This window comes from Mytilus galloprovincialis, chromosome 6, assembly GCF_965363235.1.
Source record: "Mytilus galloprovincialis chromosome 6, xbMytGall1.hap1.1, whole genome shotgun sequence".
NCBI classification, from domain to species: Eukaryota; Metazoa; Mollusca; class Bivalvia; order Mytilida; family Mytilidae; genus Mytilus; species Mytilus galloprovincialis.
In genome coordinates, this window is record NC_134843.1 from 2,945,976 (window position 1) to 2,965,907 (window position 19,932).

The following is a 19,932-nucleotide window of genomic DNA, read 5'->3' on the forward strand; positions in this document are numbered from 1 at the left end:
ACTGATACTCGAATAAGTTATTTGATACATTTTTAATAAAATTAGTATTAAAACTTATTTAAGGAACATGTGTACTTGGTTTGGGTTACAAATTATAAATAACTTCAAGTCTTGGCCCAAGACCACAATTAATGACCCCACTTTTCGTTGTCCACGAATATAGTTCCTTTTAATTAGAGTGTATTTTTCCTTAATTTTTTTTCTTTCCCTTCCTCACTCATTTCTTCGATTTTTTTTGGTGGAAATGAAAGAAGAGAGGTGAAATAAATTTTTGGATGTTGTATTTTAACTTATTTTGATTTGGAATGAGTGATTAGGCCAAGTGCAAAAAGGTAATACTTACAGTTTTCGGAACATCTCTTGACTTGTCAATAGGGGTATGGATGTGTATTGGCTAAATTTGTAAAAGTGATTGCTACAATCTTTCTGAATTTTGGATATATATTTGGACTAGGACTATACATTACACACACAAAAAATTGGACAAAAGTGCATGGTGCAATTTTTTGAATGATGCAAAAGGTTATAAAGAACTGATAGAGGAATTAATTGTGGTCTGTGGCCTAAGAGGTGCATTTCAGCAAATTTTGAATTTTTACTTTGGCATCTTCTCTGAATGATTTATTGGTATTAATTTGTCAAACTACATGAGAAGAAATGATTTTCACTTTCATTTGATAGAAATTTTTTGAAAAAAGTCACTTTTCAGGTTAAATGCCCAAAATGTAGCTTTTTCACTTTTTTCAATATTTTTTCAAAAACAGCATGCTTAATTTGTCTCTGACAGGTTTTTTCTGATATCTATTTGTGTTTGTGGTATTTATTTCACTTGTTTAACTTATTTGTGAACTCTGAACACAAAAAAAAAAGTAGATAAAAACATAAAAAGAGTGCAAAATGGGCTGTTTTAATAGTCAAAGTCTAACGGTCAGTATATGCAGCAGGTGAAATGTGAAGTTCTATGCACTTAAAAGTTGTATTCCTAAACAGATTGCACTGAATCTATATAACAAACACTTATTACTGGTTGCTTAACCATTTCTGTTTCACAGATTACCTTTACTTTCTTCTTTTGGATAGTTAGTGGTTAAAATATTGGCCTTTTGAGGCTGAAATTTCATTCAGGTTTTAAACAGTAAAGTTAATAAACTTTGCATCAGACCATACTGTCTACATATATAGTTGAAAGTGACAGTCTTGTTACATCCAGGCTCCATGTTTTATCATATATAAGCACAGATTTAAGCAAAAAGAAGCATATCTCCATCTCCCATATCATTTATATGCTTTTTAATATGCAAATGTGGGGAACGGCCTAAATTGACAACCTGTTTTTTTAAGCATGACAATGCTAAAGACCATTTTATCCACATGTGTTATGCTATTTGAAACTTATATTTCCATTAAAAGTACATTTATAACATGTTAAAGTTTTTTTGATACCTTAAAAACTTCAGAAAATTGTGGTAAGTGAAAAATATTACATTTTATATAAGGCCTCACTTTATTTGAAAACCTCTATTTTTTGGCACAGGCTCATATAAAATTAACTTCTGGCCATTTTTCATAAGTCTGATACATGAAGTATGCTTTCTGTTGCTTTAAATAGATGTTAACTTATACATAGAGACATTAAAAAGTGTTAGTTTTGGTATCTTTTGGTTTTTAGAAGCTCAAATTTGATAGTTGAAATTGTTCTAATTCAACGCCACAATTCAGCACCCAAAGTTCAGATATAAAAAATGCCACATTTTTTTTATTTGGTATCATATGGCTTTGAAACTTTATAAAACTGCTTTATAATATACTAAGCTTGAATCATGCCAAGTTTTATTAGAATTGGTCAAGTTTTAGGCCCCTAATAGGCCCAAGACCACAATTAATGACCCCACTTTTCGTTGTCCACGAATATAGTTCCTTTTAATTAGAGTGTATTTTTCCTTAATTTTTTTTCTTTCCCTTCCTCACTCATTTCTTCGATTTTTTTTGGTGGAAATGAAAGAAGAGAGGTGAAATAAATTTTTGGATGTTGTATTTTAACTTATTTTGATTTGGAATGAGTGATTAGGCCAAGTGCAAAAAGGTAATACTTACAGTTTTCGGAACATCTCTTGACTTGTCAATAGGGGTATGGATGTGTATTGGCTGAATTTGTAAAAGTGATTGCTACAATCTTTCTGAATTTTGGATATATATTTGGACTAGGACTATACATTACACACACAAAAAATTGGACAAAAGTGCATGGTGCAATTTTTTGAATGATGCAAAAGGTTATAAAGAACTGATAGAGGAATTAATTGTGGTCTGTGGCCTCTTAATCAATTCACAAAAATCTATCTATTTATATCAGTCTACCTTCAAGATTTTGGAGGAAAATGAGAATTTAATTGTCCCAAGATACCAATCTTTGACCAAGAAGCATCGGTATGAAAGATAAGTGCATCAGAAAGTTAATTAGTGTTTCAGAAGGATTAGATTTAATATGTCAGGGGAAAAATAACCAGATGACTGTGAAAAATTGTTAAACCTAGTAAAATCTGTATTATTGGACACCTATAAAAATAATATTCAGAAAAGTTACTTATATAAGTAATATTTGAAATAGCCTCGTTTTCAACATTATTTGAATAGGTAATTTTAATTGTTACTTGTTTAAGTAATGCCCCGGACTGATAAATGACCATATATAAATAAAAACAAAAATGGAAACTGAAATGATATTCAACCATGCATTCTGTTCATTTTTTATAAAGTTTATGAACATTTCTGGATCCGCCACTGTTAAGTTATCTGCCTAGTAAATTTGCCAACAAACAGGAGTTATTTTATAATGATTTATTATTATATAAGAACATAATTATAAAAAAGAATCAAATGGAGCATAGATGTAGGAGTAATATATCTCGGGTTTCACCAATTTTCTGCTCCAAACATATGTGCTCAATTTTTGTTTAGTCTTCATCATTTGCTAGACATATCCATTTTACATTCCATTGATGTTGGCATCATTAAGATTAGCCAAGCTTCCTGAGAAGAAAACACAATGATACAAAAAAAAAAGTTCGTCATTTATGAATTATTATAATATTTCTACTTTCAGCCCTGATTATTCTGTTAAAAGACCAATCACCCAGTGTTAGAGCTGCTGCAGCTGAAGCCATGAGCTTACTTTATGAATACTGAGACACTTACTTTATAAATACTGAGATGCTTACTTTATGAATACTAAGACGCTAACTTTATAAATATGTAATGTGCAATAAGTCTGCTTAAAACTTTTGTATGACAATGGCATTGTAAAATAATACTCGTCTTCCTATGAGTTGTACTTATATTGGTAAAATGTCTATTCCTATTACTGTGGATTTATTATTATTTAAGAGATACCAATTTTGGTTGATTTTGTTGGTAAAGATAATTGAAATCAAATATCCAATTTTCCTCAATCCACTAAAATTGGTATCCCACCAGAATTTAAAGTGAATCCACAGTATATGTATCCATAGGTGAAAATATCGATTCCTATTTAATATGTGTATTACTTGTATCTATTGGTGATAATGTAAATTCCTATCATTTGTGATAATAACAATTATCTATGTATTAACTGTGTATGTAGGTAAGGCCTCTTTAAGTAATCAGTTATTTTCTCTCCATGTTAATCTGATAGATATGTTATATTAAAATAATGTGAAGAAAAAGGCATTCAACACCAATATCAATTATATAAGTTAATAAATTCTATATTTTGAAAAGAAATATAGTTAAAGCAAAATAATACCTTTGTCCGGTTGTTTTTAAACTGAATACATGCATTTAAGAAATAACCATAAAAAGCTTAAAGAGTAAGATATTGAGACTTCTGTTTTGTGTTGCATTGTTTCAGTTTTGAGTATATATTTATTTATTGTGAAGATTTGGTGCATTTCCCTGTAGATGACTGGATCATGGTTATATACAGTTAATTGTTTTATTTATGGCTATCATATTTTTTATGTAACAATCAAATTGTTTTGTTAATTTATTTTTTTTAGAAAATGATTAAATGATATAATAGTTCAATGTCTTTCATTCTATTAAATTTGGTGTGCAATTTATTACCAGAATTGGCTGACATGAAGCAAGGATTTATATTACATGTACTAACTAAAATATATGTCCTTGCATAAAATATGATACTAATAACAGTGTATTGTATCTTTGTTTTGCAAATCTTCAGTGGAAAACTCTTCAATCTTAGAACAAGAAAATATATGAAAGTACAACAAAAAAAAATTTAATTAATGGTTGCTTAATGTCCAACAGCAAATATTACATGCATATTCAGAACGATAATTAGTTATGAATATATCTTGTTTTGTACAAGATCTACACAATGAGTTGAGTTTTATTTACATAAGAGCTAACAAGGTAACAGTAGTAGAAAGATGAGCTATCATACACTTGACTCTTAACAGAAAAGTGTTGATTCTTGATTGGCAAGTGCTTGACAGAGAAACAACAAATACCTATTTTAAAGCTATTGTCTAACCCAGCTGGAATTTGAATCCCTAACAGTGCATACTTGTTACCAGCACACTCTGAGACCATCTTTATAGTTTAAAACAATAATGTTAAACATATCTCAAGTATTTAAAGTTCAACAAAAAATTACTGAAAAGCATTGAATTTAAACTCACACGACATAGAGCATAAGAATGACCCTTAAGATTGGGTGTTAAAAATATATATAAATGGATCGATGGGTAAGATGGACAATGGAGGCACAAAACATATACAACCTCCGAATATTAAAATCCTGGCTTTGAAATGTATAGTTAAGTGTTAATAAGTTAATTTTCTCTACTAACTCCTTTATTCAAAGACCAGTTGCAGACATGCAAAACAAAATTAATAATACTATCAATTTAAAAGAGAATAGTCTAAAATGCATAAAGATTAAGATTCCAGATATCATTATAAAGTTATCAAAGGTACCAGGCTATAAATGATTAAAAAACACAATTGTCAAAGCAAATAGTATTCTACACGGGACGAATAGCAGGACTACAGTCTTATGGTATGTAATTTAAAAGGCCCTATAAATCGTACAAAACTTTTGAATTTTTGAAATACTGAGTCTTTTCTACCTTTAGCTGTATTTGGCAAAACTTTTAAGAATGTTGGTCCTCAATGCTCTCTAACTGCGTACTTTATTTGGCCTTTTAACTTTTTAGAGTCTTTAGTAGACGAAACATGAATCTGGCATAAATACAAAGTTTTAATCCTGGTATCTATGATGAGTTTATTTACAACCACTGGGTCGATGTCACTGCTGGTGTTTCAATTCCCCGAGGGTATCACCAGCACAGTAATCAACACTTCTGTGCTGACATGAATTTACATTGGTATGGTCATATTTATAAATTAAACTTTTGAATTTTTGAAATACTATGGCTTTCTACCTCAGGAATAGATTACCATAGCTATATTTGGCAAAACTTTTAAGAATTTTGGTCCTCAATGTTCTTCAACTTTGTACTTTATTGGCCTTTTTTACTTTTTTGGATTCGAGCGTCACTGATAAGTCTTGTAGACCAAACGCACGTCTGGCGTAAATACAAAATTTAATCCAGGTATCTATGATGAGTTTATTCTTAAAGACAGTATTGTTTTGATATGCTATATGAACCAACCATGCAATACTACAAAGGAATTATGTTCTCTACATATTTCTTTTATTCTGAAAGACTATAGACAACTAATATGGTATACTTTTTGAAATACTTAGGATTTTCTTATCCCAGGCATAGAATACCGTATTTGGCACAACTTTTTTGGAATTTTGGGTCCTCAATGCTCTTGAACTTTTTACATGTTTGACTTTATAACTATTTAGATCTGAGCGTCACTGATGTAGACGAAATGCGTGTCTGGCGTAGTAAATTATAAGCCTGGTAATTTTGATAACTATTTACACAATTGGATCGACGCCACTTCTGGTGGACGTTTCGTACCCGATGGTATCACTAGCACAGTAGTCAGCACTTCGGTTTTGACATGAATATCATTTATGTGGTCATTTTTATAAATTTTTTGTTTACAAAAGTATGAATTTTTCGAAATCCTAAGGATTTTCTTATCCCAGTCATAGAATTCATTAGAACAACTTTTTTTTTGTTGGAATTTTTGGTCTCAATGCTCTTCACTCTCTACTTGTTTGGCTCTATAGTTATAATGTTCTGAGCGTCACTAATGAGTCTTATGTAGACGAAACGAACGTCTGGTGTATTAAATTATAAGCGTGATACCTTTGAAGATTCATGAAAACATGACAAAGTATTGTCTGACCAATTTAGAACATATTTACACAACCAAGTGACCATATAAAATTATCCTTTCCAATTGTAATATTCTTACCTTTATATCAATTCACTTTTTATAATGAAGTGTGAACTTGGTTGATAAAAAGGAATGCATAACATATGTAACAGTCATTTCAATGGATGGCACAAAGTAGCACTGACATAGTTTTGTAAGGACAAAAGGGATAAAACATTGAATATAAAGTACATAATATTTATTCCAATGTGTTTATATGGTAGATGTACCTCTTTCATTTATGAATACTTTTTTTAACAAGAACAAGTATTAAAATTGTTAAAAAAGACATGTTTTTGTCATTGAGTCACAGATTCCCACCAAAGTTCAAAAGAAGAAAGAGACATGTGCACTATAAGCTAAAGATAATATATTTTCTAAGTAATCAATTAATTATCATCCTTTAGGGAGCTATTTAAACCAAACGAGAATGGAATAAAGGAAAACCACACGAAAATAGATAGTTCAATTAGTACCGATTTCAAAGCATTGCTTATGGCAAGCTGTTCTCGTCAAAACTATGTTTAGACCATTTTTCGAAAAATTTACACACTGAAAATTACAACAATGCACAGCGAGATTTAAAAACTTCAAAACACACACTGAGAAATAAAAATTACACACTGAGAATTAAACATTACACACTGAGATTTCATAAAGACGCATTGAGATTACAAAAATGAAAATTACACACAGAGAATTGAAAATTAACAATAACAACAACAACAACAACAATACTTTATTTTAAGAGGGTTACACAGTTAGCTATGTAACTAATCTTCCCTGAGGCCCTCATCATGAGAAATCAAACAAAATGCAAACTTATACATTGCATACAGTAGTATAAAAAGTCAAGTATGATAATAATGTTCAATACAACTTGATAAAATGTGATGACAAAATAAACATGATGACAGTTTTCAATATTATTGATACAGCTAGGTTGATTTCAATAAATGCCCTGTTATTTTGTATTTGAAAGAATTAACATTTGTAATATTTTTAACGGTATTGGCAAATTATTCCACAAGAATGGTCCAAAATACATAAAAGATTTTTTGAACAATTCTGTTTTTGGTTTAGATAGTATGAGGTTTCCTTGAACAGCATTTCTCAAGGGGTATGGATTTCAGTCTGAAACATAATGAAACTTGTTAGTAAGATATGATGGGGCATCATTCTTAATGCACTTAAAAATATCATCACTAACTTATTATATTTTATTCTCTGTTCAACTGTCATCCAGTTTAATTGTTTGAATAAAGGTGCAGAAGGAGCAAATGGGTCTGTTTCTAGTATTAATTTAGCAGCCCTCTTTTGTAATTTTAATATCCTTTTTAAAACCTCACTGCTATGTATAATATAAACAACAGGGGGCCTAATATGGAGCCTTGGGGGACACCATACTTGATATAAAGTTTTTCAGAATGAGCATTACCAATTTGTACTTGTTGAGTTCTTTCATTCAAATATGATTAAAAAAAGAAACAGCAGTATCATCAAATCCATAAATTTCAAGTTTTTTACAGAGAATATCATGATCTACTACATCAAAAGCTTTCTTAAAATCCAACAGGACTGCTATTAAAGTTGATATCACCATCATTCATATCCTGTATCCATTTATCTATGATATTGATAAGGGCAGTTTGGCACGAGTGTTCTTGTCGAAACCCAGACTGGGCTGGATGTAAAAGATCTAATCTTTTTAGTTTGTTATATCAGAAATGCAATATCAGTATTTAGTTCTATTTTAATCTTTAATCAATCCTAATTCTATCTTACTTTTGAGATATAGTTTTTCATATGTGACGTAATTTTTCTGCTGTTTCACAAATTTCATATGTTCAAATTTTTAATGCCTTTTCACCATCGTATGTGACGTAATTTTCAATGCCTTTTCACCGTCGTATGTGACGTCATTTTCATAATTTACTGCGTTGAGGCCTGGACTGAGTCGGGTGTGTCTATTCTGTGTTGGTCATTCATTATGTATTCGTGTTTGTTTTATGTAATGAGTTAATACTTCAGTTTCATTATGTATATCTGTTATATTCATTTGATAAAATTTACTGTTTGCAATAGCATTAATTGTTCTAAATAATTAGGATGTTCTTATCCCAAGCATACAAACTTAGCCGTATTTGACACAACCTTTTTCAACTTTTGATCTTCAGTGCTGTACAACTTTGTACTTTTTTTTCGCTTTCGATCTTTTATATCTGGGCGTCACTGGTGAGTCTTGTGTGGACGAGGCGCGTTTTTGGCGTATTAAATTTTAAACCTGATGCTTTTTGTTATTCATTAATCATGTGTTTCTTTGTCTAATACGTTTTCCTATTTATTTGTATTGTAGTCCTGTAATATTATGTTGTCATTTCTATGTTATATTTAACATTGCCATTAAAGTGCGAGGTTTGGCATGCCACAAAACCAGGTTCAACCCACCATTTTTTCCTTTAAAAATGTCCTGTACCAATTTAGGAATTTGGCCATTGTTATATTATAGTTCGTTTCTGTGTGTGTTACAATTTAACGTTGCGTCGTTTGTTTTCTCTTATTTTTGAGTGTAAATTGACATTGCGATAAGACGTGTCACGGTACTTGTCTATCCCAAATTCATGTATTTGGTTTTGATGTTATATTTGTTATTTCTCGTGGGATTTTGTCTGATGCTTGGTCCGTTTCTGTGTGTGTTAGTTACATTGTAGTGTTGTGTCGTTGTTCTCCTCTTATATTTATGCGTTTCCGTCAGTTTTAGTTTGTTTCCCCGATTTTGTTTTTTGTCCATGGATTTATGAGTTTGAACAGCGGTTTACTACTGTTGCCTTTATTTATCACCACCGGACCGGAATCTCTGCTGGTGGACAATCTGTCCCCGAGGATTCTACCAGTCCGGTAGCCTAACAGCATGAAAACTAGTAGAACTAAAAATATTATACTGGATGATACGACGCCCAGGATAAAAAGGTGTCAATCGGCTGTTGTCAAGGACACAACAACACCGATTTTATCAGGTGTCCCCAGGATCATCTTAAATGATGTTATGAAAATGACACATGTGCAGTCTTCTGAATCCTCATTGTACTAAAAAAAATTCAGACAAGTTTGAATATATTCGGCCGTCTACTGTTCAACTTTCAGATATTTTAGATTTCAATGACAACCATTAATATTGCTCTATTTCCAAATGTAACCGTAAAAATTGTAAAACCTGTGATATACTAATAACTGATACCCACTTTCAAAGTAATTTAACCACCAAAAATTACAATACACATAGTCATGAGGATTTGAATTGCACTGCTTTCAATATTGTATACGGTATTGAATGTACTCTTTGTGGATTGATCTACGTCGGGGAAACTCGACAAAGACTCAATTTTAGGATGAATGATCATCGGTCTAATGTAAATGATCCTAATAACAACAAATTTCTCTATAAACATTTCAATCAGCCTGACCATTCTATTGTTTCAATGAAAGTCCGGATTATAGAGAAAATGTATCATCTAACAAATGACCCCATATTGAGTACACCATATCATTTACAAAGAGAAGACTTTTGGATAAGAGAGTTGGGAACAGCCATTCCCTATGGATGCAATGACAAAATTGATGGTGTAGGTATTTTGTCTAGTCCCAGGTGTAGTACCGTCAATACATTACAATTATTTAATACTTCTGCTCGACGAAATAGAAGTCATGGTCACAGAAAATATATACCACCTGCTGTACACACCGTGACAATTGATAGTCTATTAACGTCTGTTCAAAAACCTTTAGGAATTCATCACATTAGAACTAAATTATACTCCATTCAAAACTTTCTTTACTATTTCAAGATGCCAAAAATACTTCCGTTACTGATTCTCGTTCTGTTTTGTATAGATTAGTTTCAATTATCATGGACATTGCTAACCATAGACTATTCAAACCCGTATCCACTACATCCAACAGTGAGGAAAAACGTTATTTTTTTAAGGTAGAATTCGCCAATAAAGGTTTAGATGCTGTAAATATTAGCAATATTTTCCATCAAAAATCTGTACAAAAAACTATACCTGTTATTTCTTATACTTACACCAAGTCTATTGCATCCAAGACTTTGAACCACAAGAGAGTTTTAGAGGCTTTTAACCTCAAAGATACAAAATCCAAGCCTCCGGATTGCTCATGTACATCGTCACAATACAATTACAGTCCAGCTGGTCATATTATTACTGGTGACCTTGGCATCGTTACCAATGAACAGCTAAGAGAGTTGTTAGCCAAGGGACCAAAATATAGAATTCCCCAGCCCTTCAACTGGAAAAAGAATTTCAAGTTACTGATGGATGCAGTTGAGGACTATGCAAGAAAATGGGTAAAGCGCGAACCAGACGAACCAGAACTGGACACTTTGTCTGAATGGATCAAAGCTATTCGATCATGCATTCAGAGGCGCATACATAAACTAAGATGTAATATGAGTACTAGAGTTTCTAACCTTTCAAGAATCCGGAGGTTGTGGATGCTTTATCCTCTTTGCATGACAAATATGTCGTTGTTCCAGCAGATAAAGCCTCCAATAATATTGTCTTCATATGTAAAAAACATTATTTGCAATGTCTCACTACAGAGCTTGGAATTGATAAAACTACTGGTAATCCTACATATTCTTTAACATCATTTACCAAGGACGAAATTTTACAAAATCATAAATCTGTCCTTCTTTCTTTTGGTATCAACATCAAAGAAAACGAAGAAAACTTGCCCTCATTATACTGGATACCTAAATTACACAAAACTCCATATAAAGAACGATACATAGCTGGTTCTTCAAAATGTTCGACTAAACATCTTTCTAAAGTACTGACTACTATTCTTTCTACAGTTAAAGATGGGCTTCAAAAATATTGTGAGGAGATATATTCTACCAGTGGTGTTAACCAGATGTGGATTCTCAAAAATTCCAAAGATCTACTGCTTAACCTTCGATCACAATCTTTGCAATTTTGCAGCAACATAAAAACTTTTGATTTTTCTACGCTATATACTACTATTCCCCATGCTCAGTTGAAAGATCGACTTCACCATCTCATAAAACAGAGCTTTTTCTATAAAAATGGGAATCGTAGATACAAATTTCTTGTTTTGGGTTACAATAATTCATATTTTGTGAAGAATCACACTGAATCTTCCAGAAAATATACTGAAGATGATATTATCAAAATGCTGGACTTTTTGATCGACAATATATTTGTTGAGTTTGGAGGATTTATATTTCAACAGACAATCGGTATTCCAATGGGTACTAATTGTGCACCCCTGCTGGCTGATTTGTTTTTGTACTCGTATGAAGCAGAGTTCATTCAAAACCTTCTAAAAGACAAAAAGAAAAAGCACCTTGCGAAATTCTTTAATTTTACTTTCCGATATATTGATGATGTTCTATCATTGAATAACCCATACTTCAGCCAATACTTACATCTCATATATCCCAGTGAACTTGAAATTAAGGATACTACTGATACTAGAAGGACTGCTTCATACCTTGATCTTTTCCTCAATATTGATGTAGATGGACGACTTCACACGAAAATCTATGACAAACGGGACGATTTCAACTTCCCAATTATCAATTTCCCATTTCTCAGCAGTAACATACCATCTGCCCCTTCGTATGGTGTTTACATATCACAATTGATACGTTATTCACGTGCCTGTTCACACTATACAGACTTCATATACAGGAGTGTGCTACTTACGCAGAAACTTCTCCAACAAAGTTATGAGGAGGACAGATTAAAATTGACACTCCGTAAATTTTATGGACACCATCACGAATTGGTGGATCCATACGATGTGTCTTTAACCAAACTAGCTAAGGACATTTTTACCACATGGTAGATTGTGGTTTGTCATTATGTCGTCTAATCTTTTAATTACCAACGTGACTTATTCCCGATTGTGACTGTTTTGCTGAGTGTGAATTCGCATTACTATAAGACGTGTTACGGTACTTGTCTATCCCAAACTCATGTATTTAGTTTAAATGTTTAATGTTATATTTGTAATTCTCATCGGATTTGGTCAAATGTGTTGACGTCTTTTCTATTATATTTATGTGTTATGGAAACAAAAATTAATCACCGCCGTCATTTATTAGATTTAATTTTGGTCAACATAACCTGTACGATAATTTAAGTTTGAAGTTGGATTCATAACAAACTGCACATATACATATTATAGTTAATTGCTATTCATAAGTATTGCAATATGCATTGTGTTTAAATGCAATATCAGTATTTAGTTCTATTTTAATCTTTAATCAATCCTAATTCTATCTTACTTTTGAGATATAGTTTTTCATATGTGACGTAATTTTTCTGCTGTTTCAGAAATTTCATATGTTCAAATTTTTAATGCCTTTTCACCATCGTATGTGACGTAATTTTCAATGCCTTTTCACCGTCGTATGTGACGTCATTTTCATAATTTACTGCGTTGAGGCCTGGACTGAGTCGGGTGTGTCTATTCTGTGTTGGTCATTCATTATGTATTCGTGTTTGTTTTATGTAATGAGTTAATACTTCAGTTTCATTATGTATATCTGTTATATTCATTTGATAAAATTTACTGTTTGCAATAGCATTAATTGTTCTAAATAATTAGGATGTTCTTATCCCAAGCATACAAACTTAGCCGTATTTGACACAACCTTTTTCAACTTTTGATCTTCAGTGCTGTACAACTTTGTACTTTTTTTCGCTTTCGATCTTTTATATCTGGGCGTCACTGGTGAGTCTTGTGTGGACGAGGCGCGTTTTTGGCGTATTAAATTTTAAACCTGATGCTTTTTGTTATTCATTGATCATGTGTTTCTTTGTCTAATACGTTTTCCTATTTATTTGTATTGTGGTTCTGTAATATTATGTTGTCATTTCTATGTTTTATTTAACATTGCCATTAAAGTGCGAGGTTTGGCATGCCACAAAACCATGTTCAACCCACCATTTTTTCCTTTAAAAATGTCCTGTACCAAGTCAGGAATTTGGCCATTGTTATATTATAGTTCGTTTCTGTGTGTGTTACAATTTAACGTTGCGTCGTTTGTTTTCTCTTATTTTTGAGTGTAAATTGACATTGCGATAAGACGTGTCACGGTACTTGTCTATCCCAAATTCATGTATTTGTTTTTGATGTTATATTTGTTATTCTCGTGGGATTTTGTCTGATGCTTGGTCCGTTTCTGTGTGTGTGTTAGTTACATTGTAGTGTTGTGTCGTTGTTCTCCTCTTATATTTATGCGTTTCCGTCAGTTTTAGTTTGTTACCCCGATTTTGTTTTTTGTCCATGGATTTATGAGTTTGAACAGCGGTATACTACTGTTGCCTTTATTTAGGTAGTTATACAAATGTTTTGAAATATGCTTTTCTAAAAGTTTTGATAAAACGGGAAGTACAGAAATTGGTCTATAATTTGTTGCCATGAATTTTTCACCAGCTTTAAAAACAGGGGTTACTCTTGCATTCTTTAGAACACTGGGTAATGTACTTGTATCTATTATTCTGTTATGCCCGCGTCACACTGTCCCGATTTTAATATACGATGGACACCCGAATGCGAAAATTGTAAGTTCGTACGAAGTTGGTCCCGATCTCGTTAAAATACCAAAAAGTGACCGAAGCAAGTACGATGAATAACGAAGTCTATACGAGGGTGCCGAATGTATATACGATAGCAAAAGATGGACATACGAAGGTTAACCGAAGACGGTATTCAAGCTTCATATCTCAGCCGAAGCCTACAAGATGGATCACGAAGGCTACACGATGGATTACGATGATGGCGCGATGGCCATACGATGTCTAAAAGACGTCCGTGTACAGCTTACGATGCATTTTAAGTATATGCCGAAGGCATCACGCGTTTTAAATTGTTTGATGAATATTGAATATATATTATATTGTACATTTAATTTTTTGGTTTAATCATAAGACGGAAGACCTTGGGTATTTCCAGTTACTGAATAATTTGGTTGATTTCTAAAAAAAAATAGTTTATGTATCAAATATGCGTATTCAATTTACCATTTTCTGCATGTGTCATATACAAATATAGTGTCCATATTTGTCCCCAATATGTTACAAACGAGGGGATGCCACGCTCGGCATTGCCTTGTTTGAACTGTAAAATGTGTGCACTAGTCTGAATAATCACCCATAATTATGCCCATGTTTACTGATCTATCTTAAAGGTAAGGTAATGGGTTCGTTGATCCCTTTTATTCAAAAAGAGCTCTTTCCAGGAGAATATCATTATAATATAGACTAAAGGAAGGATGTGGGGAAAGCAACAAATGCGGCAAAATATGACATATAGAAAACAAAATGTTTATGGAGTAAACATTCGTGTGACAACATCTCAGACGATACATAAAAAATCAGAATAATGAAGAAATATACGTGTACCTGCAGTGTTGGTATACGAGGCGCGTTTATGATTTTCATTATGTTATTTGATATGAAAAATTGACAAAAAATAATATTTTATTTGTAAAAGTAAATCCTGAGCCTGTAATACCTGCTCTTCTTGTTCCATTTGAATTAATAGAAACAACGCTGTCGCCTTTCTTGTTCTCATAGAATCATATGATATGAGCTCCATGTTTTGTGAACGTCTTTCTTAACTGTCGTATTAGACTGACCAGTGCATATCGCGCATGGCACTTTAAATGTATTTAAGTGCGAAAATTAACTTACATTTAGCTGGATTTATTGCCGTCGTAGTTCCATCTTGTCACCTTCGTACTTTTATTCGATGGCATCACGACGGGATTACGAGGTCTTCACGAAGTCGTGTTGCCATCGTAAGACCTTCGGGTAGCTTCGTGATTCATTCGTGTAGACATCGTAATGTCAAAACTGCCCGATGGAAACGATGGAAACACGAATGCAATACGATGCTCAAAGATGCATTCCCGGTGACATTACGATGGTGAGGATAGTGATACGAACTCAATACGAACCCTCAACATCGGACGCACCTTCGGGGATTTTTTAACATGTTAAAAAATTTAGAACCCTTCCCGAAGTTGTCCCCGAAGGCTAGAAAAAGTGGCCAATGGTTCTACGATGGTTAAAGATGGACATACGAATAGCCCGATCTGGATCCGATCAGTCCCGATTTTGAAAATTTCCATAATCGTGTTGCCATCGGCGTAAAAATCGGGACAGTGTGACGCGGGCATTAAAAATGTAAGTTAAAGATGACGTTATGAAAGGAGCACTCAATTTTAAAATTTTTGGTCCTATGTTATCAGATCCGGTGGATTTATTAATGTCAAGTTTAAGTTGTGTCGTGTGTGCTGTTGTTTGTTTGTCTTTTTCATTTTTAGCCATGGCGTTGTCAGTTTGTTTTAGATTTATGAGTTTGACTGTCCCTTTGGTATCTTTCGTCCCTCTTTTTTGATCATCTCATTAAATAGACCATTTATTGTGAGTGCTGGAATTGAAAATTTTACTTGTTCTGACTTAGTAAATTTCTTTTGTACAAATTGATTTCATTTTGCATAATCATGAGTTTTGCTCATACATCTGTCAGTCCTTAGGTTTTCAACACAAGATGTAAAAAAACTTATTAAAAACATTACAAATTTCACCGACATTATAAGTTTTAACATCATTTTCATTTAAAAGTTCATATGGCTTTTCTTGTTGGGATGGGTTAATACTGTGAATACATTTCCACAAATCTTTAGAAGCTTTTTAATCTTTTACCATCTTTGAATAAAAATTTCTTTTTGATTCATCGATTATGTGTTTTGTCCTGTTTCGCCAAAATTTGAACTCGGACCACATTCCTACTTTATGGTATTTCTCTCTCATTTTCCTGGCATCCCTTACCAAAAAGTGCTAACATGTTGCACATAAGTTGCACATACGATGCTCACGTTAGAAGCTAAAATGATTGCACACGAGTTTTTTAACATGCAAATTAGGTGAGCATTTTGTGAGCAAAAAAATTGCACATATGAAACTAGCCTAATTTGCATGTTAAAAACCTCACGTGCAACTGCTCATATGAGCTTTTGTTTCACATGTGCATTTTATTAGATTGCTCATATGAGCAGTTGCTCACATGTTGCACACGTGAATATTATAGTTGACCAAAACAAAATGGCTGCTTTAAAAAAGGAATATTTTTCAAATTTAAATGAAAATCTTAAATAATTCAGTTGAAAATAAAATAACTGATACATCATGTTAAAAGAGTTATTCTTTAATTATTGTCAGTTAATTATGATTTTCATATGATTTTTTTTTTTTATTTAAACAATAATCATGATCATGACTAAAAACATAACATTACAAATTATAAAACTAATAGAGGTACTTGCAAGTTTAGTACACAATGAATGTCTTTGATTAATAAGTACTGTATTTCAAAAAGTTTAAAAAGGAAAAATCTTTATACATGTAATACTTATTTTGAAGCAACCTGTATATATATTCCCATAAAGGACTTAAAATTGTAATATATTTCAAAATCTGACACAAAAATGAAAATAATGAAATAGAAATGATAACTTACAAATAATTAACCACAGCCACACTGGTTCTATCAGATTTCAACAATGCCTTTCTTCAAATAGCACAACATAGGACTTAACATTTTCCATATCCATCTACCTCCATTTATTGCATGCTTTTCATGAAATTGAATTTACAGGAAGTACATGACTGGGCATGTCATTTTGAAAAAGCTCATATGAGCAATGATGTAGGTTAGTTTTGAATGGTTAGAAGAATGGAAAAACTTTTCAAAGTAAAACTAACATAAAACTAACATGGATGATAAAAGCTCACCTGAGGTTTGAATTGCACATATGAGCATTATGTTAGATTTTTGTGGGCACATATGAACTACCAAACTGCACATATGAGCAACCTGATTTGCATACAATTCTTTCTTGCATCTCATGTGCTTCACATGTGAAACTTATGTGCTTTTGTTAGCAATTTCTGTACGGGATATGCAATTTCATTATTGAACCATTCAGCTTGTCTGTCTCTTTTTACTCTTTTAGTAACAATTGGTGCATGTTTATCTAGAACTGCATTAAATATGTCATACCACATCTAAATACATGTATTTGGGTGACTTTCATGTTCAATTCTATCAAAAGGTGCAATAGCTAAGTCACTTAGAAAATTTGTCTCATTGAATTTTTTAAAATTTCTGTAAGAAATGGAAGTATGAATATCTTTTTTGATATAAGTGGAATGTTTTTCTTTTCTAGTTAAACAAACTGGATAATGATCACTTATTGAAAGTTTAGCAACATGTGATTCTAGTATCAAGTCTTTATTGGTGACATAAACATGATCAATTAGTGTACTAGAATCAGGTGCAACTCTTGTTGCCTCTTGAATTATCTGGTTGAGATTGTAGGTTTCTAATAAACTTAGCCATTTTTGTGGTTGTTTATTAGTTTTTGAAAAATCTATATTAAAATCACCAACTAAAATAATATCTGAATTGTGATTGATGGCAGTTGTAATTTCTTTTTCAAATTCATCAATCTAATTAATTAGTGAACTAGGAGGTCTGTATACTGAACATAATAAAAATGATTTTTTGTGAACTGGTTTAATTTCAAACCACATTGTTTCAATGTCACTTATATTTCAAATTTAGCTTTTCTATTAAATGTTACTTTTTCTGAAAAATATGCAACCAAACCACCTCCACCTCGTGATAGCCTATCTTTTCTGTTTAAAATGAACCCAGGAATTTGTATAAAATTATCCTGGGTGTTACTATCCAAAAATGTTTCACAACAACAGTATATATCTGGAGGATTTTCAGAGAACATTAAATTGTATTTGGTTTCATCCAGCTTGTGTTCAAGTCTGTTTACATTATGTGAACATTTTTTTATACCCTTTGTTAAAGAAAAGCCATAAACATTATCCTTTCCTTCAGATGTTTCTTGTAAATTAGGTAATTCATAACAACTATTATTAAGTAAGGCAAATAAACATGCTGTCACTAATACACTTAATCCAATTAAAAACAAAGCATAAAATCAACAGGTGATAAGGCCTCAGGGGGATTGCATAAAACATTTGTATCAGTACATTGCAAATTAACTACCTCATCATTAGATTCATAAGTACCATTATCAAATTCTGTAACAGCTATACAAAAATTGTCATTCACTGTAAAATTTCCACCATTAGTCATACAGTACTGGTGATTGCATTTATTTTGTTCAAATCACTTATACTAGTTTTAGAAAAATTGACAAATGATTTGTCCATTCTATTTGAAGAATGTTTAAGTTTGGTGTTTTTTTCACTTTTCTTAAAGAGATAAATTAGACTCCTGTCTATAGGGCAGATACATATATAATCATTACATTCTTGACAAATTTGATTTAAAACATCAAAGTAGTTTGTGGTAGTTTTTTCATTTTTAGAAATAAATTTTAAAGATGATATGGCTATATCTTCTTGATATGAGCGTCACTGATGAAACTTATGTAGACGAAACGCGCGTCTGGCGTACTAAATTATAATACTATTGCCAATTTTTTAAAACTCCAATACAGATCACAAAATTTCTCCTTATGACCAAATGATTTACAGGAGAAACAAGACACAGGCTTACCATGCCTACATGTATTTAGGTCATGACCTCTTTCACCACAGTATTGACAGTAATCATTGTCTGATGAAAGTTTAAGAATTTTTACATATTGATCAATGTTTTGTAAAAATACCATTGTTCCCATTTTTGTAAGATGAATGCCATCTCTTTGATATAAAGTTTTTTTGAAATAACCATAATTATCATAGAAACATTTGCTATGATCTACATATTGTAAATTGTAATAGTCACACAGATCAATTAAAATTTTATTAACCGGTTCTACATCTGTATCCTTTCTTAGGGGTACACTTGACACAATAATGTTGGTGTTCATATCTGCTTTAGATCTGAGCAAGTACAGCAAACTTTCATAGTTCTCTTGGATCAAATTCAGGGTTGCACCATTGCTTATATCATTCCCACCAATATGGACAATGATTGATTGATATTACCTTATGTCTGTATCTTTAACGATATTGATAATATCAATAATTCTTGCACCTTTGTTTGTTGATACACGGGTGTTAATCAGGTCTTTTGTATTTATGCTTTTCAGAAGTGAACTTCCAATCATAAGAATGTGGTTGTTATTAAAATTTCTACTAATTTTCTGTTGTTGGGATCCATTCCTTAGTCTTTTGTCCTTGTTTTCCTGAGAGAAGGATTTAGAGATATTTTTAACATCAGGAGTAGATAATACACACTGAGATTTCAAAAAGACACACTGAGAATAAATAAACTGATAAAATCTCAGTGTGTAATTTTTAATTCTCAGTGTGTGTTTTTTATTTTCTTAAATCTCAGTGTGTAATTTCGATTTCTCAGTGTGTTATTTTAGGATTTTAAATCTCAGTGTGTATTTTTTTCTTTCGAAAAAAGGGTTTAAACATAGTTTTGACGAGAACGGCTTGCCATACTTCCTGCCTT

At 32.1% G+C, this 19,932-nt stretch overlaps 1 protein-coding gene across 4 annotated transcripts in view; it reads left to right on the forward strand.

The window, feature by feature from the left end:
* Positions 1-3,650, forward strand: part of LOC143078711 (maestro heat-like repeat-containing protein family member 1) — a 66,889-nt gene extending 63,239 nt beyond the window's left edge. For all 4 annotated transcript variants that reach the window (XM_076253630.1, XM_076253631.1, XM_076253632.1 and 1 more), the window contains one exon: positions 3,104-3,650. In XM_076253630.1, coding sequence (XP_076109745.1) covers positions 3,104-3,186 — 83 coding nt within the window. In that variant the 3' untranslated portion in view covers positions 3,187-3,650. The remainder of the gene's footprint in view (positions 1-3,103) is intronic.
* The last annotated feature ends 16,282 nt before the right edge of the window (positions 3,651-19,932 follow it).